Below are 26,632 nucleotides of genomic sequence, written 5' to 3' on the forward strand. Positions count from 1 at the left end.
AGAAGAGAATTTTGTGGCACAACTTGACTAGAAGAAGGGATCAGTTGGTAGGACATATTCTGAGGCATCAAGGGATCACCAATTTAGTATTGGAGGGCAGTGTGGAGGGTAAAAATTGTAGAGGGAGACCAAGAGATGAATACACTAAACAGATTCAGAAGGATGTAGATTGCAGTAGGTACTGGGAGATGAAGAAGCTTGCACAGGAAGAGTGGCATGGAGAGCTGCATCAAACCAGTCTCAGGACTGAAGACCACAACAACAACAACATCTGTTGTACTTTCTATTTCTTTGAAAACCAACAACTTCAAGAATCTACCACCCATTTCTCTGTTAAGACAAGTTTCTAATTTACATGCCTGGTCTTTCTCATTGCTGCCCAAGTGAGGACCCATAACAATACAGATGGAAATTTTGTTTGTGGGCCCAATTGCCCCTCTGTTTCATGCACTAATTTCCTTTACGCATTCTATACTCAGTGATATGTACCATAACTTTATTTTAACAGGGGTATTAGGTCACACCATTGTTCTGGAACACTTCTAGTTCCAGTTATCCACTGCAATGTTTCATGTTTCATGCTCATTACCTAAGATCTCACTGTGCATATATAAAGTAATAATTTGACTAGTAAAATAAAAGTTTTCTCTTGTGTGATAAAAGATTTAATAGGAATTTGACTTACAACATTGTTACAGATCCAGTTTTAGGTTCTTGAAATATGGATATGGTTTAAATAAACACATGACAGAGACCCCCCAACAACACATACAGATTCAGTTCAGTTGTTTAACTGGTTTGTAGTTGGTTAAATAAATGTCCATATTTTAAAAAAATCAAACATTTAAAAAACTTATTAAAAATCAAAACAAAATAAAATTTTACTTCTGATACATTAATTCATATCACTTACGTCTTGCTAGATGGAACACTCTACAATAACATTATTTACAGTTACTATGTAGATAAAAAGGATACATATTGTTTTCAAATACCCAGTAAAATAAACCACACAAAGTATACTGAAATATATAACACAGTTCTGTTATAAGACCAAAGGAATTTGAAAGGTTAGATCAGCTATAAGATTAAGGACAATAGCCTGCTAATGGCTCCCCTCTATCTGGTATAGACACAGATACAGTGTGCATGAGCAAGGATACTGGGTGACTTGGACTATTAGGATTCTCTGTCAGCTATTGAAAAGGTAAGTCGATCATCTTGTCCTTTTGCTAATGATTTTTTCCTCCAGTGGTGCAAAAAAAGAATGGCCTTTTAATTAGCATATAACTATAAAATCAATTCACAAAAGTGGTGAGACTTGAAGTTAATTGCTTCTAGCCCCATTTTTAAGATGCAAACTTTTTATAACAACATTATTTTAAAAAAAGCTAGGTGCTTTTATATTCACTTTTTTGGACACCTGTCTATTCCTATCTGTCAAATCAAACAATGGAAAATCCAGGATGGAATGTAACAATAGTATGAAAAGGACAGTTGCTCCTCACCATATAGCAGAGATGCTGAGTCGCAGAAAGCCACAATGAAAAGACTGTCGGAAACTGAGCTTTTGTAAAAAATATACAACGCCCGCACATGCTCGCGCACACACACACACACAAACACACACATCTGTGTATGTGTGTGTGTTTTGTCTGTTTTTGACAAAGGCCTTATTGGCCGAAAGCTCATTTTCCAACAGTCTTTTTATTTTGCCTACCTGTGAATCAGCATCTCCCCTATATGGCGAGTATTCCTATCTGTACCTTTAATAGCTTGACGTTTTTGCTGACATTCTTGAATACTCAGTACTGAACTTAATATGCTTGCAGTTGTGCACTACTCATTGTTAGTTCATTCACTGAACCAAATTTTATTATTATTTTAGAGAACACAATGGCATCTGCCTACATACCATACAAATAAAAAAATTATTAATTATTGTGTCATTATGAATGCCGAATGTCAGTACATTACTCATATAAAATATCTACGATATTCAAATAAAGTACAGGCTATGTTAATTTTTGCTGAGTTATTACATCCACATTATACAAATTCAAAAATAAATATGTTAAAACATAAATATCTTGGCTTCCATTAAAAATTTATCAACTTTTTAAAGACTCAGTTCTAACAGAAATTCCTTGGTTTTTCTTATGAATTTTTCATTATGTAGCACCCACATACAATGAGGTATGAAACTGAAGAGCGTTACTGATTTTTTTGTAAAGTACTTCTGTATTGTTTTTATACTTACAGTGGAATGAAAGCAGATCATGATTATTTCTGATACTGTGTTTAAGGTGCCTATCATGTTGCTGGTATCTACAATAGATGTTACTGATGTGCATAACACATTGCAAGATGAACTGTGTAATGATGGCACAACCATAATATTTAATTTTCTGAAACTAGATCTATAATGAGCTGTGGGTGCCATGCTGCATATTATCTTCACTGTTTTCTTCTGTAATTGAAATAATTTGGTTGCATTTTTTTAATACCAGTGAAATACCTAATTGTAACATATAGTTAGCTGTAAACTTACATTGTGTTCAACTGGTGCATACACAAGAGCCTATCGGCACATGAAAAGAGGAGGAGACATAAACACCACTAATGATGCCTAACACATAGAGGTGAAACATGTTTGGTTGAAAACAATAATTATTTCTTTTTATTTATCATATGGTTTTACCAGTACAAAAAAGTGTCTACAATAAAATGGAAATATTCAAATGTGACAGCTAGTCCAAAGTGCTGAGAGTCACTTTGTGTAGACTCCTCAGATCACCTCAAATACAAACCGCTTATAAACATCGGTTGCAAAAGATATTTATTCTAGTCTACATGATAAACACAGTCGAAGTAGCAAAGGAGAAAGAATGACTGCAAATATTAACAATTAAATATGGTTTCACAAAACAATCAGTGCATCACACAACCCAGTTCTTGACAAACATAAATTATTTCCCTGGGACATTGGAGTAAACTGTGACATCTGCTGAAGGCACAAATATATTGATGACATTTCTGAACACATCCATAGCAATAAACATGTACAGTACTGATTGGTCACTAACAATATATCTTGGGTGTTCCATAGAAATGTTGTACTGAATGAAAACTCTTTACTACACATTTTGGGCATGGCCCATCATCAGACACTCTGTTTTATGGATCTCCCAAAATCTGTTATAAGCAACCAGTCAGCATTGTAGATGTTTTCTGGATTAATAATATTGCTCGCATACCTCATGTGTGACTTCAAGCTGCAATTGCAATACCATCATACCAGACACAGTCAGAAGAATAACAGAACAGGCTTAAAACAGTTCACAGTAAACAGCTTAGACTTTATTCTTTCAAATATTGATATTATTTATGATTTCTGCCACAGTGTATAAAAGAACTCATCCCAGCCAGTACACCTCCCCTGACCCGAGGTTCTGGGTGACTTTTCCAAACTCTGCCTCTTTTCCTAAACCACTCCAGTCCTTTTTGTTCACCCCTTTTCCTGCCCCTTCAACCCTTCTTCTGGAAGAAGGGGCCATTCGCTCTGAAAGCTTGCATACCTAAAACCTTTTTTAATATATGCGTTCTCCTACTGCCCTTGGTGAGTAGATTTTTTATCTATCCAATTACAGATATACAATGTATAGAAGGGTCACGGTTCATGATATGAATCAGTTCCAGCAAGATTAGCTAACAATGTTGTCAACAGCAGTGGTAGCCAGATGGGCTATGGAAATGTTGTGTCTAAATGGCTGTATGATACAGCTGCAGAACCAACAGTAATCTCATCAGTTAATATGATGGGGAAGTCTACATAGTCAGTGCTCCAAATTGTCTGTGCTTTGGTCTGGAATTTTGAATTTCTTGAACATAATGCACTGTTTTTGCATTTTTATGACATGTTGAAGACTGTTGCTGTACTGCTGGTAGTATCCTTTAAGACACTGATTACTGTTAGTCTTTTGTGTTAAATAAAACTCTTTGTTCATGATACACGATACTCTGGTCGCAAATTTTAGCTATCCTTTCTCTCAGCTTCTACCTTAAATGACCCTGACTCATTGTAAACCCACTTAACATTACATGACTTTGTAAAATGTTTGGTAACTACTTATCTCTCATTACAAGTAAATTAATAGTGTGGTAAAGTAAAAAAAAGAGGACAATTCGATAATCATAATATCTTTGTTGACGTGAACATACTAATCAAGGATCAAAACTCCAGTATGTATGTTTATAGTTGCCTAGAGTATACTAAAGAAAACATGTGTAATTTTGACATTATGATGACAATAAATCACCATAATACATGTAATGGACATACAGCTGACATAGCTGACAAACCATAGGCAAGACTAGCAAAGGCTAACAACATAATAAATACCTTGGTCTTACATATTTTAACAAACTACCTGGAAATGCCCACTTAGTGCCTTTGAGTAAATTCAAAAACATAGTAACAAAATGGGTAAATGGTAAAGCATTTTATATAGTGAAGGAATCTCATGAATGTGTAACAGATGACTTAGAATTCTGATTCTGAAGTACCTATATAAAATAATAATTGTAATATTTTATAAAATTATTAATGTGATACATTGATTCATCATGGCATACAATATTAAATACATAAACAAAGGTAAGCTTCTATAGCAGTATGCATTAAAAAAGTAAAAAGCTAGGCATAATGTATTAAATTTGAAAACAAATGTAAGCTTCTATAACTATGTGCATTACAAAGGTGATAAGCTAGGTTAACACTTTCTAGTAACATAATTACAACTTAATTAGGCAAGGTGCCACGTAAGAGTGCTGTAAAAAAGTAACTACAGATGTATATAAACTTTATGACACAGATTGTTTAAAGGTGAACCAGTATTCTATTCTATCAGTATTACCAGACATAACAAAGATGATAGCTGAATAGGTCCATAACTGGTTCACAGCAGTCTTAAGATCACAGAGACTCATATTGGGCAATTTAAGTGAGCAAAAATGATCTGCTAGCATCAAAAGCAGACATTAATGGCCGTACACTAATAGAAACACTGCATAAAATTTCTTGGGCACCAAACAAATAACAATACACAGACAAAATAACCAAGGAACTCAGTTCATCATGTTTTGCTCTTAGAAGCAGTAGTTCTTTTCTTTTTTCCTAAATACGAGCTTTCCTTCTGATTTTTTAGGTTAGATTTAGCAGACTTATGCATAACTTATATTATATATCATAGTTTATTGTTACTGTAGTGTACAGATTAAAATTCTCTTTTGACTTGTTACACTTCTGCTTCTTCATAGGAACAGTGTAACACAATGAACAAAGAAGGCCTGTGCCTATCATAACAATTTTTGGGTGTGACATTTTTTTTATGTTCGTAAAGTGACATCCTCGTCTAGCAATACTTTTCCTGATCAGTAGTAGTCGATGCCAGAAAAATTTTTTGAATTTTGAATAGGTCAATATTATCTAAGCTCCTTTTCTGAAAAGTTTCATATAATTTTAAACACAATATGTTATATTTCAAGCTAAAATTTATGAAAAATAGCTACTTTATTTTTGTTGCTACAATCAATATGCGCTAGCTCTGAATGTACAGATACAATCATTTGAAATTATGAAATATTTGACACACTTTTCTGGATTCATTTATAAAATAATAATCTAAACTACTAGAAATTATAGAAATTCATTTGTCAAGAAAACGGCACAAGCTCTGGGTCTCAGGTATAAAGAGCATATTCCTACTAGAAGCAGTGACGGTACTAAGGGTTCTTCTTATGCGGAACACCTTGTGCAAATGGCTCATGTGCCGAGTCCTCCAGTTAATATCAAGTTACTTCATGCCGAGGTTAAGGGCTTAAAACTGGATGTTTTGGAAGAAATCCAGATCTTTAAGCATCTGCAACATGCTAAAGACAATATCCTTAACAACCAACTCCTACTAAGAAACAGAAAATTTTTGAAGGTTTCACACCTTTAATTTGTTCTTCATAATTGTAAATCTGATGATCTGGGGATTTTCACATGTGTGTGCTGATTGGCGAGTGCAGCTGGTCAAGTCGTTCATCTTCTTTCTTTTTATCCTCATTTTCCTTTTATGGTGAAGGTGATTTTAGCCCGTTGAACACCTCACGTTTTATCCCTATATCTTTATCACCGCGACATCTTTAGATTAAGTCCCCTCAGCCCCCCCCTCCCCCCCCCCCCCTCCCAGGCTAACTACTGGCTTTAGGTATAGTTTTTAAGAGTTCCTCCTGTTGTCATACGTAGCTTCATATATGTTCCTTCCCTAGCATAAGCAACTGTGTGCGGTTATTTTTAGGTTTCATCTCCTATTGAGCCCGTCACTTATTCTACCCATTCCATTTTTTGATACACGTTGATCCACGGTTGGGAATATATGGGCTATTTAGCCCTGACCCATGTATAAACTTTCTCATATTCGTATGTGCATGCGCATTCAAGTAACTTACCTTGTCTTGCGCATGTGCATAGGTAGCGGGTCGGGCTTGTAAGTGAGCAACCACTTGTAGCTGCAGTTTATGGCGGGTCATGGCCCATTGAACATAGGCCAGTGTGAGGTGAAGTGTACACTACTAAGTTAAGTAGTGGTTTTGAATTTGTACATATGTACTGTTTGAGTTTCCTTTTCTTTTTTGTTTATAAATGTATAGCTATGGTGTTCTTTTAATCATTGACAAAGGTCTTCTTAGGCACTTGTGGGTTTTATTGCCATTCTGAAGAAGGTGTAGTTATCTACGCTGAAACCTGGGTTAACACTAGGTACTTTTTTCGCAATCAAGACGGGTTTTTAGTTTTTTAATATATTAAAATAATAACAGTGTTAGTGATATGGCACATGTATCTGAAATTGAACAAAGGGACTATCAGAGTTCTCATTTAAGTTTTGGGAAACTACCTTTAATTATGGTGATGTAGGTGCTAATCACAAACCAGAATGTGAGAGTAGTGGGAATTTTGATGTAGAATGTACCAATGATTTCTTCTCTTGGTTGGAAAACAGTGTTGTTGATGTATGTAAATCAGATGATGACTGTATTGGATCTGAACTAGATGGTATATTTGATGTGGATGATAGCTATGAAATAACTGAGGTTGGTAAGTCTGAGACTGGTGGCTTATTGCAAATGAATGTAGGTGAGGTGAGTGACTTTGATGGAGATGAGACTTGTATTGTTAGTGATGTTGTAGATGAAGTAAATTTGGAGGAATATGATGATGACGAGTATCAGGTATTTATGGTGTTTAAGAATAATGAAGTTTCAGAGTTATTTGTAAATGATGTTGACAGTACAGGTAACGTTATTAATGTATGTGATGTTGCAAGCAAAAGTCATGGAATACCAGTCCAGTCAAAGCAGTTTTTCTTTAATGTCATGCACAGTAATGATCCAAACAGTAAAGGTGAGGTACCTGTGAGCCTGGAGCAAACAGGTGAAAACTTCTTGAAGTTTCCTTGGGACTAGATTGATGATAACATATATAAAGATGCATTCTGGAATATGTTAGCTGTGGTTAGTCAGAATTTGTTTCCTAATTGGTGGAATGAAGTGAAAGAGGATCTAAGTAGGAAGTATAATTTTGACAGTAATGTGTTTTGTGCTCCTTCTATAACAAGTGATGTTAGTTATGCCATGGAATCTATTCATTGTGTTCAATTTTTACCTGAAAATGTGACTAATCAAAGTAATGCTATGATACCTGTAAAATTAATAAAACCTTATGAAGACAGAGTGGATGTAGCATTTGATGAAACTGAAAGTGATCTTTTGCACGAAGTGTCTGACAACAGAGAGAATGTTTCAGATTTTGGGTGTCCTTACATTAAAATTAAGATTTATCAGTGGGAAGGTAACTGATTGATACAGGTAGCCTGATTTGTGGTACATCTGAACAATTTAGAGACAAGATCAAGTATAGTAAGAATTTTATGGAAATGTCCATTGCCTGTGTAAAGATAAGAGGAGCTACTGGTAAGCAAAGCAAATTGGTAAAAACTCAGGTACTGTTAACTTTTAATGTAGAAGACAAGACCTTTATACACTGATGCACAGTGACCCACAGTCTGGAAGAAAATATACACTATATCTCCAGGTTCATACACTTATATAATTCTGTTTTGTTTGTCAGGAATGTAGTATGTAAGATCACGTGATTTTTGAAATTCTGTATTATGTATTGACTGAGTTTAAATCTATGCCACACTATATTTGCCGATTTCATACAACTATATAATTCTGTTTTGTATTAGGTTTGTGCTTTAGAATTTGATACATATATGCCATGTGACTAAATGAGTAGATCCTTTTACAATTTTGAAATGGGACAATGTCGTTTAATATCTAGAACTAAATTTTCTTATCTCAAAGTATTAGTGTTAAATATTATTATTATTCCTATGTGCTCTGCACAGAACTCTTTTGGGTAAAGTCACGGGTATTGTGGTAAACTAAGTTAAGACTTGTTTTATTCATATGTACCATAAAAATTAGGAATAGTATCTTAGTATATCTGTGTATATCAACTTACTAGTTCATTTTTTCATCGCATTTAGCTCTGTTTATTAAAGTTTCATGTGTGAACAGTTTTTAAACCATTCTTACATAAACCCTGTATACTTATTAAAGTTTCATGTGTGAACAGTTTTTAAACCATTCTTACATAAACCCTGTATACTTATTTTTCCAATATAGATAGGCAAAACATATGCCATGTGATGCCAGGGGGGTATTGAGCAGCATACTTCGTACACAAAACAATGTTTCAGAATTTGATATGAAAGTTAGACAGGAAGTAACCTATCATTGGAGTATGTGATGAGAAATCTAGGGAGGAAACTGAAAGATGCGGGTGGATCCACTCCCACACTCCTGTATGGGTACACCTTTGCTAGTCCAGTTGACTTACAAGAGATCATACATGCTGGGTAATGTACTCAAGCATCTGTCAATTACATCAGTTTGTGACTGAAATTTGTAAATTGCTAGCCAAGAAATTATCCTGTATGAAGAATTCATGCAACTATTTGTTTAGAAAAATCATCACTGCTATGGACAGCATTATTCCACATAAAAATATGTTTTTCAAGCAGGGGGACTAACTTCCCAATACATTATGTAACTTTAAATAATGCTGTGAAAGGTTGATGTTCTGTGACTGGTGATCTGTTATGTGAACTTAAAAAGTTCAAGAGTGCATTCTATGAATCGAGTTGTAAATAATTCTCAGAATCTGATAAAATTAAGCACTATTAGGTTAGCAGCCATACATTTCAATGAATTTTCTTATTTCAACACTCAGTGTGCATTTTTTTTATCAATTGTAAATGAATCTTCTAGGCGTCTATGTACATAGGTTAATCTGTATGAGACATTGGCAAATAGTGTGGAAGACATTTACGAGTATAGACTGTATAACAAGATGCATACATTTCTGATTTCATACACTGATTTTGGTCCTAAAGCTACTCGATTATGCTATCATTCAAAGCTATTTATGTCTCTGATTACCTGAAATTATTCTGAGTACTGCATTATTGCATCACATTGGAATTTTTGTTGTGAGCAAACTCATACTTAACTCTGTTTTGGGTACCCTTGGTCATTGTGACTGTGTGTGTACATACTCAAGGAGAGTGTACAAATGTAGATTGAGGCTAGATGGTTCCTACAATTACTCTTTACATATGACTGAACTTATTGATGTATGATGTTGTTGTTTGTTGCTGTTGTGGTCTTCAGTCCTGAGACTGGTTTGATGCAGCTCTCCATGCCACTCTATCCTGAGCAAGCTTCTTCATCTCCCAGTACCTACTGCAATCTACATCCTTCTGAATCTGTTTAGTGTATTCATCTCTTGGTCTCCCTCTACGATTTTTACCCTCCATGCTACCCTCCAATACTAAATTGCTGATCCCTCGATGCCTCAGAACATGTCCTACCAACCGATCCCTTCTCCTAGTCAAGTTGTGCCACAAACTCCTCTTCTCCTCAATTCTATTCAATACATCCTCATTAGTTATGTGATCTACCCATCTAATCTTCAGCATTCTTCTGTAGCACCACATTTCGAAAGCTTCTATTCTCTTCTTGTCCAAACTATTTATCGTCCATGTTTCACTTCCATACATGGCTACACTCCATACAAATACTTTCAGAAACGACTTTCTGACACTTAAATCTATACTCGATGTTAACAAATTTCTATTCTTCAGAAATGCTTTCCTTGCCTCTGCCAGTCTACATTTTATATCCTCTCTACTTAGACCATCATCAGTTATTTTGCTCCACAAATAGCAAAATTCCTTTACTACTTTAAATGTCTCATTTCCTAATCTAATTCCCTCAGCATCACCCGGCTTAATTCGACTACATTCCATTATCCTCGTTTTGCTTTTGTTGATGTTCACCTTATATTCTCCTTTCAAGACACTGTCCATTCTGTTCAACTGCTCTTCCAAGTCCTTTGCTGTAGGAATGGCTAATGATGTTTTATTTTACTTTGTTTTTCAATAGCTGGGGATTTTCAATTTATTGACCGACATACACCAGCAACCCGTTACAGACTTTTGCGCAGTATACAAGTCCATGATGTACCCTAGAGAGTGATGCATAGCCTAAGAGAAATGCATCATGCAAAAAAGCAAGATCAAATATAATGAATTTATTGTACTACTAAAATAAATGTTGAAGCCATATGTAACCCAGTGTGTGTGTGTGTGTGTGTGTGTGTGTGTGTGTGTGTGTGTCATGCAAATGACATCTGACAATCTGTAGAGATTTACTGGATGAATAAATAAATTCAAATAAAAAATACATTCAAATTAGAAAACTATTTTTACTTCTAATTTTGTTGTTGTGAATGGCAGAGTTTGTCCTAAATTCACTGTTCTTGCTATCTACACATAAAAGGGTCCAATGCAATAAATAATAGGAAACAAAAAGAGCAAAATTTTGAAACAAACTGATAAATTTATTTAAACACACAGGGAAAACAAAGAAAAATATATGACATTATATACAAGGGCAGTTTATAAGTCTGATAAATTTTCACGAAAGAACAGAACATTTTTGTTGCACCTTCATACTTGATATGCTTGGTTATTCCAAGGATTGTATAAATAATTTCAACAGTGCACAGTTCATTGTTGGCAGCCATCTGAACTGGTCAATGTATTGACTGCAATTTAAAATGGAGAAAAGCGAGTTTCATGCTGCAACTAAACATTATCATTTGAAAAGTTGGACTGTTGTACAAACAAAAACAGAATTGAATAACCTTCATAGAGACCCTGAATCATCATTGAAGAACATTTACTTTTAGATTAATGAATCTAAACATGGTATGACGAGCACCAAAGACAAATTGTGTTCCAGCTGTTCAATTGAGGTCACACAACAGAAACTGTTGACAAAATCCATGATAAGGTAATGCAAGACTACTGAATAAAAATTTTTGAGATTGCTGAGACTGTAGGCATGTCAACTGAGTGTCTGTATAATATCCTGCACAGAGAATTGGCTATGAAGAAGTTGTGTGCAAGGTGGATGCTGCAATTGCTCACTGTCAACCAAAAGCGTATCTGGCACAAAATTTCAACAGAAGTATGGCGATTGTTAATGGCAATATGCAAGACATTTTGCACCGATTTGTGACTGTTGATGAAACCTGGATCCATCATTACACAGCAGAGTCAAAACAGCAGTCCAAACAATGGACAAAGACTGGTGAAAGTGCACCGAAGAAGGCGAAGACCATTTTGTCAGCTGGTATGACGATGGTCGCTGGTTTTTGGGATTCCTAAGGAATAACCATCATAGATTACTTGGAAAAAGGCAGAACCATTACTGGAGCCTATTATGCTTCATTTTTGGATCATCTGAAACTTGCATAGGCTGAAAAAAGACCAAGCTTGGCATGCAAAAAAGTGCTGTTTCACAAGAATAATGCACCATCCTGCACATCAGTGACAACAATGGCAAAAGTACATGCTTGGGTTCTGACTTGGTTCCTCATCCACTCTATTTACCAGACGTAACCCCAAGTGACTTCTTCCTGTTTGCTAGCATGAAAATTTGGCTTTCTGGGAACAAATTTTTATCAAATGAGGAAATAATAGTTGCAGTCAATGAGTACTTTGCAGTCTGACAGAATCTATTTTTATGATTGGATAAAAAAGCTGGAGGATTGCTGGACCAACTGTATATCTCTCAAAGGAGACTATGTTGAGAAGTAAGCCAAGTTGTTTATGAAACAAACATATTTTCTCGCTTTTTTACAAGACTTATCAAACCACCATTGCATCACATACATCCTTTAATTGGTTTTGAATATAGCACCATACAGATGGTCAACATTATGTTCTGCACTTTCCTCCAGGTAGTGAACAAAAGCTTCAATCACTCAGCGTGTTCAATGGGATTCCCTCCACAGCTGTATGTATCCTTCCATTGAGTTCAACCACACCATGAGGATGTGTGGCATACATTTTATTCTTCCCCACAATAAATTAGGGACAGTCACATTGGGCAACTGTGCTGGCCAATGAATGCCCCAAATCTGGAAATTAATTGACCAGGAATGTGAAACTGGAAGATGTTTGTGGGCTGGAAGGCCACATGACATGTTGCCCCATCACATTGGAACCACATGTCATTGTTAATACTGTTAGCAGTAAGGCTCATCTGGCAGAAGAAAGGTGAGGATTTTGGATGAGTGCTTGACCTGCCTCCTCCACTCATTCTGCAGTCTGTTGTGTCCTTCATCTCCCTGGACTTTTCTTCTTTGCACAAGATACAGCAGTCCTGACTTGCACCCACCACACAATCACGCAGTGATCTGGGACTTAATTATGTCATTTCAACTGAAAATGGTGATGAAAGAGTATCTGAACTGCGATGGAAGACACATTATTTTTGAAATATGCCTCAGCAGTGAATGGTTGATGCTGTGAACTCCACAAGGCCATAATTACAAATGGCAGTCCTTCTTTAACACAGTATGAGCATACTTATTTCCCACAGGCATAAGTGGGGTGCTGTAGTATATAACTGAAATCCTACTATTCATTTTTCCAAACCTTGTAGCATTAGAAAGTGTATGTATTTCCAACTATGTATAAGAATTCAGGTATCTCTAAAGGCTTCTGGAAGATGTTCAGTTATCAACTTTACAAAATACTCTTATTGCACACTTCTTTCCCTTCATTCAGTCATTCATTCATTCATCATGGTGCACAGATATCATGAAGAAGGAGAACCTTCAAGGATGTACTTACAGTTATAAAAGGACTAAAGAATAAGTACTCCAGTGGTAGTGACAATATTCCTGATTTAATTGTAAAGAAATGTGGAGAATCCATTGTAGAACCCCTAACCCACATAATAAATGCATCCTTTACAAATGGAGTTTTCCCTGACCTACTAAAGACTTCTAAAATTACCCCACTTCACAAAAAGGGCTCTAAAAATGATGTAGCCAATTACCGGCCCATAGCACAACTCAGCTCATTCTCAAAAATATTTGAAAAATTATTTTACACCAGATTGGAAGACTTTACTAATAAACTATCCTTAGTGACGAAACACCAGCATGGTTTTAGAAAGCAAAAGACAACTACCACAGCTATTTATGAGTATCTCAACGAAACCTTAAAAGCACTGGATAATAAGGAAATCACTACTGGTATCTTTTTAGATTTATCCAAAGCGTTTGATGTAATTGACCATACCATACTCCTTAAGAAGTTAGCAAATAAAGGTATAAGAGGAATTGCAAACAAATGGTTAGAATCTTACCTGTCAAACAGATTTCAAAAAGTTGAAATTAATTTTGAAAAAAAGAATACAACCACCCATCAATCTACTGTCCACTCCTCTGACACAATGCCTATTAGATATGGTGTGCCACAAGGCTCAATCCTGGGACCCATACTGTTTCTGCTATACATTGATGACATAAGCACAAAGCTTGCTACAGGACATACCACACTATTTGCCGATGACACAAGTATTCTAATAACGGGTACTGATACAGAGGACCACAACCAAAAAATTAAACCGCTTATGTCGTCACTCAGCAAATGGTTCAACGAGAACAAACTGATTATAAACATACAGAAAACAACGTACATCAACTTCAGACTCTCATCCCAAAAACAAGAAATGCCTGATGTGATTCTAAATAACCAAGAGCTTATGTGTGTGGACTCTGTCAAGTTTCTTGGCATATGGCTTGCAGAAAATCTTAAGTGGGAGACACACACAAATTATATCTCAGAAAAGCTCTCAACTGTGTGCTACATTTTAAGGATACTCAGAAAAATCAGTCACAAAATCTGTTCTCATACATGTATATTATGCTTACTTCCATTCTACATTACAGTATGGAATCATATTTTGGGGGAACTCACCTGGAGGTAGATATATTTTCAAAATGCAAAAAATGGCAATACGCATAATATGTAATCTAAGACATAATTAATCATGCAGACAACATTTCAAAACAAATGGCATTATGACACTGCCCTCTGCCTACATTTATAATATCGTCTCATTTGTCAAGTCATACCTGTTAAACAATGACTGCACACTAAAATTCAATGGAGATATTCATAACTATGCAACAAGGCAGCAATCTGACCTACATATGATTCAGTCCAGAACTACCTGCTACCAAAAAAGTGTTTTAAATGTTGGGATGAAAATGTATAATAATTTACCCAATGAAATCAAAGCAACAAAGAACCCAAGAGCCTTCACACATAAGTTAAAAAAATATCTCGTGGACCATTGCTTTTATGCAGCTGATCATTTTTTTGAAAGGGGTTAAAAATGTAAAAAATATGATAAATGTTCAATTAGGTCTGAAAATTATATACTGTGCATGTCTATGAAATACACTGGACTACTTTACTATTACATTTGTATTGGCTGTTTGTATTTTACCATACAACATTTGCATTTACTGTTTTGTTAAAGATAGCTAACTTCCTCATTGCAAAATAATGTAAAATCAATTTATTAAATATTACCTGCAAATATGTTCCCTTGACCTATCCAATATCGTATGTAAAACCTTACATCTCTTTGATTTGTATTAACTGTTTTGTTGAAGATAGATAATTTCCTTGCTACAAAATAATGTAAACATCAATTTGTAAAAATTACTGTAAATAGCTCTTTTGACCTATCCAATATCATATGTACAGCTGTACAATACTATGATTGCCTGGATCAATAAAAATACAATACAATACAATACAATGTGGAGTAAGTGAAGGTACACATTAACGTAAGACAAGGCAATCATAAAAACTTAAAATATATACTGTATAAAGAACAAAATATCATTGTTTTGCTTAGTTATATTCATGCTTAAGCCATCTAAATCCACCCTAATTATGTAAAGTAATAATAAATCTGATACCTAGAAAAATAAACTGCTGCCTTCTCAGTTTTACTATATAGCTGTTGTACATCTGCTGTTAGTAGCTCAATATTTACTTGATTACAATGGTATTTTCCAAAGAAAATATTTCATTATATGTGTAAATATTGAGTCCTATTTAAAGTACATTACTACTTGTCATACAGCTTTTAAACAAACACTGCTGCTTGCCTAGTAGACCGCAGAACATTTTAAGCCCTGAATCTAGTTATGAAAATACTTTGTGAAAAGAGTGGCTCATGAGGTATGTTATTAATTCTCTTTTGAACTGGTAGGGATTTCCAATTTCTTACTTTATGTTAGACAAGAGCATGTTGAAGATTTTACAGACAGAATACATATTCCATTTTGAACCCTGGAGAAAGCAGCCAATTATAAGTGAAAATTATTTTTGTGTCTTGTATTGTGACTGTGTATATCACAATTCAATGGAAACTGACTTTTACTATCACAAACCAAAACCATTAAGGTGTAAATGTACTTAGTAGTGACTTAAGAATTTCAAGATGTTTAAAAAGGCTTTTGCAAGATGTACAGTTTTCTACTTTACACAATAACCTCATTTTTCACTTCTGCCGAATAAACACTTTCTTTATTTTAGGTGCACTGCTCCAGAAGATAATTCTGTAAAACAGGGAGTGATAAATGCAAAACAAAGCCAACACTCTTGTTATTAGGTCAACACAATTACAAATGCTTCTTGGTACATAACATGCTGAAATGAGCTGCTTGATTATGTTATTTATGTGTTGACACCATTTTAACTTGTTATTCAGATGGACTCCAGGGAATTGTACACATTGTGTATTATTCAGTGTATGACCATTAAAGTCTTCTTATGGTGCTAACAGGTCATAATTTATTGTTTGATACTGTGTAATATCAGTCCTTTTGAAATTAAGACTCAAACTGTATGAAAAAAATAACTTGTAGCTGTTTTTTTCTATCATCAAAGCTGTGTCTGCTGAGGTTGAGTTTGGACCCTTGATTAGTTTGCTTGTGTCATTAGGAAACATTACAGCTTTTAAACTACCCTTTAAAGTTATTGAAAGATCATTTCTGTAAGTTAGAAATGAGAGTGGACCTAAAACCAATCCTTGTGACATTCCACATTATGTTCCCCAACTATGAGGTTAGATTTATTCCTGAGACACAGCCTTTTAATCAGACGCTCTGGTTTCTTTTATGGAAGCTGGATTACACCAATGCAACAGGGGTCCATTAATGCCATAATACTTCAGTTTGCCAGCTAAAATTTTGTGATCCACACAATCAAAGGCTTTGACAAGGTCACAGACATACCATCAGAACAGTTTTTCCCATTTAGCTCCACTAACAACTCATTAATGAAGTCTTGTATCACATTCTCTGTGGAGAATCATTTACAAAATCCAAACTGAGTAGCAGTTAACTAGCTCTGCCTAGTTAAATGAGTCACTTCTTGACACACTTTTAAAATTATTGGAAGGATTGATACAAGTTTGTAATTAGAAATGGTTTGCTTATCTCAAGATTTGTAGATGGGTGTTATTACAGCATATTTTAGTCTGCAAAGAAATATGCCCTGATTCATTGATAGATTACAAAGATAGCTTGAGGGTAATCTTGTCAAGTCTGTGCAGGATGTTAATGTTCTGTTAGTAACACCATTACAGCTGGTATAATTACTATTTTCTTAGTAACCTGATAATTTTTTAAATTTCATTATGGGTTGTAGTTTTGAAACTAAAAATTACATAAAAACACTGTAAAGTTACTTAACTGTTTTCACCACCAAACTGTAAATATCAGACCCCTGATACTTGTGATAAAAAGTTATATGCCTGAGTAGATGATGCCTGTGCTTGAATTTCTTAGTACATAAGGTGCAAACAAATTGAGGAATAACATCACACTCGAATCGTTGATGTCTGGACAGGCTACATTTTGCTGAGTAGGAACGCCCGCAGGAAGAGCAAAAAAATGGATCTGAAAATTAATATTGGAATCAGAATACAAGCTTAAAAGCAGTAAAACATAATTACAGCTTAAAATATAAAAGGGTTACAGTGATATCTTTCTCATCCCTGGAAGCAGTACAGATAAAACTCCATGAATATGAGCCAAAAGTTGCACTAAATTTTGTCTGCTTGTTGAACAACAGTGATGGGTGTCTCATAATATGTTGTAAATTTCTGTCTAAGTGTAGAAACTCTCCATACTGAATAACAAAACGTTGATTGTGTTACATAAATAAGTTCAAAGTAATAAATTATGATTCGTTCTATGTTGCTCTAAGCGCAACTTTTTCAGAACAGTGGCATTTCATCTACTTATTAATAATATTAATTTTTTAAGTATAAATAAAGTATGGACAGTTAACATTAATAAACAGCACAGGTTGCCTGTCATTAATGAGATCTGATTTGATTAGATTTTTATTGATCTTAGAAATTTTGCTCTGCTATTACACATTGATATGGACAAGTCATAGTAATAATTTGTACAAATATTTTAAGTCATAGTAACAAAAACCACAGTTATATTTGTGGTATGAAATAAATCAGCTAAAAAATTACATTATTTAGTAAAACATTTATTTAACTGATTCTTTGAGATTCATAATAGGAAAGTAACATCATCATCATCATTTAAGACTGATTATGCCTTTCAGCGTTCAGTCTGGAGCATAGTCCCCCTTATAAAATTCCTCCATGATCCCCTATTCAGTGCTAACATTGGTGCCTCTTCAGATGTTAAGCCTAGTACTTCAAAATCATTCTTAAACGAATCCAGGTACCTTCCTGGTCTACCCCGACTCCTCCTACCCTCTACTGCTGAACTCATGAGTCTCTTGGGTAACCTTGCTTCTCCCATGCGTGTAACATGACCCCACCATCTAAGCCTGTTCACCTTGACTGCTACATCTATAGAGTTCATTCCCAGTTTTTCTTTGATTTCCTCATTGTGGACACCCTCCTGCCATTGTTCCCATCTACTAGTACCTGCAATCATCCTAGCTACTTTCATATCCGTAACCTCAACCTTATTGATAAGGTAACCTGAATCCACCCAGCTTTCACTCCCATACAACAAAGTTGGTCGAAAGATTGAACAGTGCACAGATAACTTAGTCTTGGTACTGACTTCCTTCTTGCAGAAGAGAGTAGATCATAGCTGAGTGCTCACTGTATTAGCTTTGCTACACCTCACTTCCAGTTCTTTCACTATGTTGCCATCCTGTGAGAATATGCATCCTAAGTACTTGAAACCATCCACCTGTTCTAACTTTGTTCCTCCTATTTGGCACTCAATCCGTTTAAATCTCTTTCCCACTGACATTACTTTCGTTTTGGAGATGCTAATCTTCATGCCATAGTCCTTACATTTCTGATCTAACAACTAAGTCATCCGCATATGTGAGACTGCTTATTTTGTGTTCACATAACTTAATCTCACTCAGCCAGTCTATTGTTTTCAAGATATGATCCATAAATAATATAAACAACAGTGGAGACAGGTTGCAGCCTTGTCTTACCCCTGAAACTACTCTGAACCATGAACTCAATTTACCGTCAACTCTAACTGCTGCCTGACTATCTATGTAAAGACCTTTAATTGCTTGCAAAAGTTTGCCTCCTATTCCATAATCTTGTAGAACAGACAATAACTTCCTCCTAGGAACCTGATATAATTCCCTGTTCCTCTCGTAACACTTCTCCATAATTTGCCGTAAGCTAGAGACCTGGTCCTGACAACCTCTAAGAGGCCTAAACCCACGCTGATTTTCATCCAATTTGTCCTCAACTAATACCTGCACTTTCCTTTCAACAATATCTGAGAAGATTTTACCCACAACACTGATTAAAGACATACCTCTGTAGTTGTTACAATCTTTTCTGTTTCCATGTTTAAAGATTTGTGTGATTACTGCTTTCGTTCTGTCTGATGGAACCTGTCCCAACTCCCACGCCATTTCAATTATCCTGTGTAGCCATTTAAGACCTGACATTCCACTGTATTTGATGAGTTCCGACTTAATTTCATCCGCCCCAGCCGCTTTATTGCACTGCAATCTATTGACTATTTTCTCCGCTTCCTCAAATGTGATCCTATTTCCATCATCATTCCTATCCCATTGTACATCGAAATCTGAAACATTACTGATCGTATTTTCACCTACATCGAGCAACTCTTCAAAATATTCCCTCCATCTGACCAAGGCATCAACAGGATTCACCAGCAGTTTTCCTGACCTGTCCAAAATACTTGTCATTTCCTTCTTACCTCCCTTTCGAAGACTGTTAATCACGCTCCAGAATGGTTTTCCAGCAGCTTGACCCAAAGTCTCCAACCTGTTTCCAAATTCTTCCCAAGATTTCTTCTTGGATGCTGCAATTATCTGTTTGGCTTTGTTTCTTTCTTCAACATAACTTTCTCTGGCTACCTGAGTTCTAGTATGTAGCCATTTTTGATACGCCTTCTTTTTCCTTTTACAGGCTCCCTTGACTGTGTCATTCCACCAAGCTGTTTGCTTCATCCTACCTTTACACACTACTGTTACAAGACATTCTTTAGCCACTTCTGGCACTGTGTCCCTGTACCTTGTCCATTCCTTTTCCAATGACTGTAATTGACTACATTCAACTAACTGCTACCTTTCTGAGATCACTGTTATGTACTTGTGCCTGATTTCCTTATCCTGAAGTTTCTCCACTCTTATCCTCTTACATATGGACCTGACCTCCTGCACTTTCGACCTCACAATACCAATTTCACTGCAGATTAAATAGTGATCAGTGTCCTCAAAGAATCCCCTGAATACACGTGTGTCCCTCGCAGCCTTCCTGAATTCCTGGTCTGTTATTATATAGTCAATGACAGATCTGGTTCCCCTGCCTTCCCAAGTATACCGGTAAATGTTCTTATGTTTAAAAAAGGAGTTTGTGATTACTAAGCCCATACTGGCACAGAAATCCAAGAGTTGTTTCCCGTTCGTGTTGGACTCCACATCCTCTCCAAATTCACCCACAACCTTTTCATACCCTTCTGTTCGATTTCCAATCCTGGCATTAAAATCACCGATGAGCAGAACACTGTCCTTGTCCTTTACTCTAACAACTACATCATCCCTTCACAGGGAAACTAATACAGCGGACCAATTCCTATGGAATTAGATCCAAAAGAACTAACAAAGCGAGGGACCGTAAATTTGCAGTAAAAACTCACATCGGTGTAAACTCTGCCGACAGTTTAATGTATACTGTAAATTCTTTAGTCAGTAAAAATAGCTTCATAATGCACTTAAACATAGGTGGTGTGTCGGGAGAAATGATGAACAAACTACATGACTTAGAAATACTCTTGGGGCAAATTAACTCTGTAAAAGTCATGTTTGAATGAACATTGGCTTAAATGGGACAATGTCAAGCTACTAAATTCACTCTCAGGATACAAGTTTTTGCAGAAAAAGGGGGTATGGGGGATCATGTATATTAGTTGAACAGACACAAAACTTCGAAGCCAAAGCGACATTCGATTGTTTAAATGAGGAACAGGTATTCGAAAGCTGTTGCATTGAGCTGTCTGAATACAGTTTACTAATCATAAGCATATATCATGTCCCGGAATATTGGGCTACTAGGGCATTTCTAGATAAATTTGAAACTCTGCTAAGTAGGTTGCAGGTAGGGAAACCATATAAAAAGATTGTAATTTGTTCTGATTTTAATATAGATATAAGAGACGAAAACAGATTTGTGACCACCCTGAAGGATTTGTTGGTTACAAACGGTTTAACACTAAATTTTACTGAGTACACCAGGGTAACAGCCACTTCTGCCACAAGCATTGATAATATAGTGAGCAGCAAAAATTATGGGAATACACAAAAACATGTATTAGACTTAGGAATATCTGATCACTCAGCACTTTTTATGTCATTGCCATACATAGACAAAACATATAGGCCCACAGTGAAATTGGTCAGAAATTTCAGCCAGCCAAATATAAACACATTTATCTTGAAATTAAAGGAAACCCATTGAACCTTCAGCAACCAGTGTTCAGTAAACAATAATTACAACACTTTCATATCTGAATTCAAGAACATTTTCAATGAATGCTTTCCCCTCATATCAACAAATGATAAATACAATAAAAGTAAGACATGGATCACAGAAGGTATCAGGATCTCTAGTATTAGAAAGAGGGAAATGCATAAGGAAGCGAAAACCAACCGTGATGCTGAATTTATTAGGTACAAAATCAAATACAAAAAAATATTTGATCGAGTAGTTAAACAAGCAAAACAATTGGCAAACAGTAAATACATAGCTAATGCCTCAAATAAATCAAAAGCAGTATGGCAGGTTGTCAAGAAAGAAACAGGTACTGAAGAAACAAAACATTTTAATTACAAACTAGAAATTGGTGGGAATACTGTTACTAACACTTGGCACATCTGTGAAGAATTTAATAAGTACTTCATAACCACAAACAAAATTCATAACTTCTTACTTCCACAAATAAGACCTGATGCAGTACTGCAGGAATCAAGAGAGTTTAAATTTACTGCAGTATCATATCATGAAGTAGCTAACATCATACAATCCCCAAAAAATCTTAAATCTGTGGGCTGGGATGAAATTCCAACAAATATCATAAAGGCAGGAAGTGACAGCATTGCACCTCAACTCTGTAAAATAATAAACCAATCATTTGATGAGGGCTGCTTTCCAGACAGACTGAAATATGCTGAAGTCTGTCCAGTCTACAAAAAGGGAAAACAAGATGATTTAGTAAATTTCCGCCCAGTGTCTATACTCCCAGTTTTCTCTAAAATAGTTGAACGGATAGTATATAATCAATTAGAAAAGTACAATAAGGAAGGTAATATTATTCTCAATAACCAATATGGGTTTAGAAAGGAACGAAACACTTTACAAACTGTAAATGAACTACTCTCCAAAGTAAGTAAATGCCTTGACAACAAACAAAGTGTATCTGGTATTTTCTGTGACTTCTCAAAGGCGTTTGACACAGTAAACCATAAGCTACTGCTCCAAAAATTGGGTACCTATGGCTTCCATGGAAAATCTATAAGATGGTTTTCATCTTATCTCAAAAACAGATACCAAAGGGTGGTGATACATCAAAAGGGAGAGAAAACTTGCTCTAGCTGGAAAGAAATTCAAGCAGGCGTGCCCCAGGGCTCGATATTAGGACCACTTCTGTTCTTATATTACATAAATGACATGCCTAGCAAAGTAAATATAGATACAATACTTTACGCAGATGACTCAACTGCTGTAGTCTGCTGCAAAAACACTGACGAATTAGTAAGGACCACGAACCAAACTCTACAAGAACTTGAACAATGGATAAAAAATAATGCTATGAAATTAAATCTTGAAAAAACACAAATCATACACTTCAGGACCAAACAAACTACTGAATGTATATCACAAATAGAATATTCAGGTAAAGAACTGACCACAGTTGATTCTGTAAAATTTCTTGGGATAACTTTAAATAAAAACTTGCAATGGACTAACCATGTGGACAGTTTACTGAAGAGATTAAAAAGTTTAGTTTATGCAACGAGGGTACTACACAAAGTAACGGATTTAACAGTGAAGAAAACTGTATACCACGTGTATTTTATAACACTTATAAGATATGGAATAATATTTTGGGGTGCTGAAAAGACAAACCTCCTTCGAATCTTCAAAAAAAAAAAAATAAATAAATAAATAAATAAATAAATAAATAAATAAAAATAAAATAATAATAATAATAATAATAATCAGAGCAGTGACAGGAACCAATAGTAGACATTCATGCAAGCCACTATTCAAAAGCCTGGACTTCATGACAATCCCTTCCATCTTCATATATGAAATACTTCTCTTTGAACAGAAAAACTCACATCTGTTAGAAGGAAATACATTCACACATGCCTATGAAACTAGACATAAATTGAAATACATGCTACCTTGTCACCGACTCACAGTATATGAAAATACTCCATATTATATGGCTCTGAAGATCAGAAATAAGATAAGGTCAATATTAGGGGAATCCACATTGCAGACCATTGGCACATACCTAAAAAGCAAATGTTATTATAGTCTAGAAGAATTTCTAAATGAATAAAAAGCAATGTTATAGTTTAGAAGAATTTATAAATAGGAATAGGGAGTAAAGATGCAAGTACAAATGGTATACTTTCGAAGCCATATAGATACAAAGTATACACATTCACTGTATATTCATGTTTATATATGGAATTATAGGGCAGTTTGTATCCCGTTTAGTTCATCCATACTTCATATATGTGTGTGAAGGCTATAGTAATTATTCAATGAGTTACGAAAAGATTTAAAATATAATGTTGTATTTTTATTATAATAAGCAACGTATGTATGACGTATTTCCTTTAGTATATAAAATACTGTAACAACTTAGGTTAAAGACTGATGAGTCTGTTATGAGTCTGTTATGTGACAATAAAGTATCTTATCTTATCTTATCACTGAGTACGTCATAAAAACTATCCATCTTATCTTGATCTGTCCCTTCACAATGTGAATATACTGACACAATCCTAATTTTCTTGCTAGACACTGTAAAAGCTATCCACATCAGTCGTTTGTTTACATACCTTATTGCAACTGCGCTGGGTTCCATTTCTTTCCTGATGTAAAGCCCTACACCCCATTGTGCTATTTCTGCTTTGACTCCTGACAGGTAGACCTTGTATTCTCCCACATCCTCTTCTTTCTCACCCCTTACCCGAATGTCACTAACAGCTAAAACATCCAACCCCATCTTACTTGCAGCCTCTGCCAGCTCTACCTTCTTCCCAGAGTAGCCCACATTGATATTAATAGCTCCCCATCTCGTTACCATTCATTTGCCGAGTCGTATCTTAGGAGTCCCTGGTTTGTCAATTATAGGTGGTACTCTGTCACCTCCAAAGGTCCGAGGCATTTTGCTCTGATTGTTGCCAGCATCATATTTAAAGTACCAGGGAACCAGGTTGCTAGCCTTACTTGCCCCGGGTCCCATTGAGTTTCCCCCCTAACGGCTGAGGGACTAACCGATGGATTTGGTAGTCTTTGCTGTCTGAGCACAAAGGTGACCATGACTCAGAATATGTCCGAGATGCCCAGCCTTATTCCAAAGTAACTGGTATCCTGACTGTCAGGACCACTTACTTGGCCACTCATACGTTGACCGTGGTTCATGAATTAGGACATGACAACAGGAACCCACACCATGAACCACAGTAACAGCAATGAATTAATCAGCTGGAAACTTAAGATACATCTAAAAAAATATTTAACTTCCTTATTTCACACATCATTCATACAATTTCTATTGCATAGAAGCAGTCCTTCTCAATTAACATTTTTAAGTTTGCTCTGAATACTTCTCTATTCAACTTCAAGTTTTTGGGTAGCCTGTTTTATAGAAAAACTCCCATGTGCCCTACATAATGTGTCAGAGGCATTGACAATTATAGATAACACTGTGTAATAACAGATCTGATGATGGCGGATGTCCTTATTTTTTATAAAAATATTTTTAATGAATAAAAACACACTGTTTTATGAGTATGAATACAAGGCATTTGTAAGATACTGAGATCCAGTAATAGATGTTTAGTAGTGGAGAAGAACCGCCTCCTTCCCCCTGTCTCTGTCCATCACCTCCTCCTCCTCCTCTCTCTGTCCATCTTCTCCTCCCCCCTGTCTCTCCATCTTATCCTGACCCCTCTCTTTATCAATCACCTTATCCCTCTTCTCTCTGTCCATCTTTTCCCCCATTTCTCTCCATCTCCTCCTGCCCTCCCTCTATGTATCCATCACCTCCTCCCTCTTTCTATGTCCATCTTCTCCTCTCCCTCTCTCTCTATCTCCTCCTGCCCCCTCTCTGCGTTCGTCTCCTCCTTTCCACTTTATATGTCAATTTACTCTACTTCTACTCCTTCTCTCTCCTCCTCCTCCCCCCCCCCCCCCACCCCCCGCTCACCTCTCTCTGAGCTTGAGTCTTATTTATTGTTACTGCAAATTTAAATTCTGTTGAAGTATTCTAATCATAATATAAGCATAAGCCATAGATACAATGTTCTTGTTTGCCAACAATGTGTCCAAATGTCAAAATTTGGAGTAAATCAGTCAAGAACTTATTAAGATTTTTGGTATCAATGTCCCCCCAGTTATATATCACATATTTATTTATGTATTACATATATTAAAAAGAGGTATATAAAACAGGTGCATATTTGAATGAAATGTTGTGTGAAAATTTTGAAGCAGTTGGTGAAGAACTTTCAGACTTTTAAGATTTTGAACAAACAAACATTTAAGTTTTCATATAGGTTTTCCTTGTAATTACTACATATAAATTTACACATCAATTGTGTCACTGCAGAAGGTTCTTCACTGATTCCTTAGAAATTTGAACACAACATTACGTTTAATAGGCTTGTGTTTTTATGTATATTTTGGAATGCCATATGACACACACAAACACACACACACACACACACACACACACACACACACACACACACACACTGTATGATGCTGCAGAAGATACATAAAAACATGCATGTATTCAAATGCAACTTTGTATCAAAATTTCAAAGAAATCAATGAAAAATTTTCAAAGATATAAGATTCTGAACTAATAAACATTTACATTTTCATTTATATAGATTATTATATTTTGGTGCCAAGAATTTTAGAGTCATTTTTCTGCACTGAAGACAGATATGGCATCAGTTTTTTGGCTCTAAGTTTTAACTTACTGTGTTCAACCAACCAAAAAACTTGTTAAGCAGACACAAGCAGACATGGCCTTTACAAATGTCTGCTTGTGTCTGTGTACGTGCGGATGGATATGTGTGTGTGTGCAAGTGTATACCTGTCCTTTTATCCCCCTAAGGTAAGTCTTTCCGCTCCCGGGATTGGAATGACTCCTTACCCTCTCCCTTAAAACCCACATCCTTTCGTCTTTGCCTCTCCTTCCCTCTTTCCTGATGAAGCAACCGTTGGTTGCGAAAGCTTGAATTTTGTGTGTATGTTTGTGTGTCTATCAACATGCCAGCTTTCGTTTGGTAAGTTACATCATCTTTGTTTTTAGATATATTAA

At 35.7% G+C, this 26,632-nt stretch overlaps 1 protein-coding gene across 1 annotated transcript in view; it reads right to left on the reverse strand.

Annotated features, from left to right (window-relative positions):
* Window positions 1-690: 690 nt before the first annotated feature.
* LOC126252677 (uncharacterized) overlaps window positions 691-26,632 on the reverse strand; it is a 93,791-nt gene continuing 67,849 nt past the window's right edge. The window contains exons 3-4 of the mRNA XM_049953581.1: window positions 17,253-17,458; window positions 691-2,470 (exon numbers count right to left, since the gene is read on the reverse strand). Of these exons, the coding sequence (XP_049809538.1) occupies window positions 2,120-2,470; window positions 17,253-17,458 (557 nt within the window). The 3' untranslated portion in view covers window positions 691-2,119. The remainder of the gene's footprint in view (window positions 2,471-17,252; window positions 17,459-26,632) is intronic.

The sequence above is a fragment of the Schistocerca nitens genome, chromosome 4 (assembly GCF_023898315.1).
Source record: "Schistocerca nitens isolate TAMUIC-IGC-003100 chromosome 4, iqSchNite1.1, whole genome shotgun sequence".
Lineage (NCBI taxonomy): Eukaryota > Metazoa > Arthropoda > Insecta > Orthoptera > Acrididae > Schistocerca > Schistocerca nitens.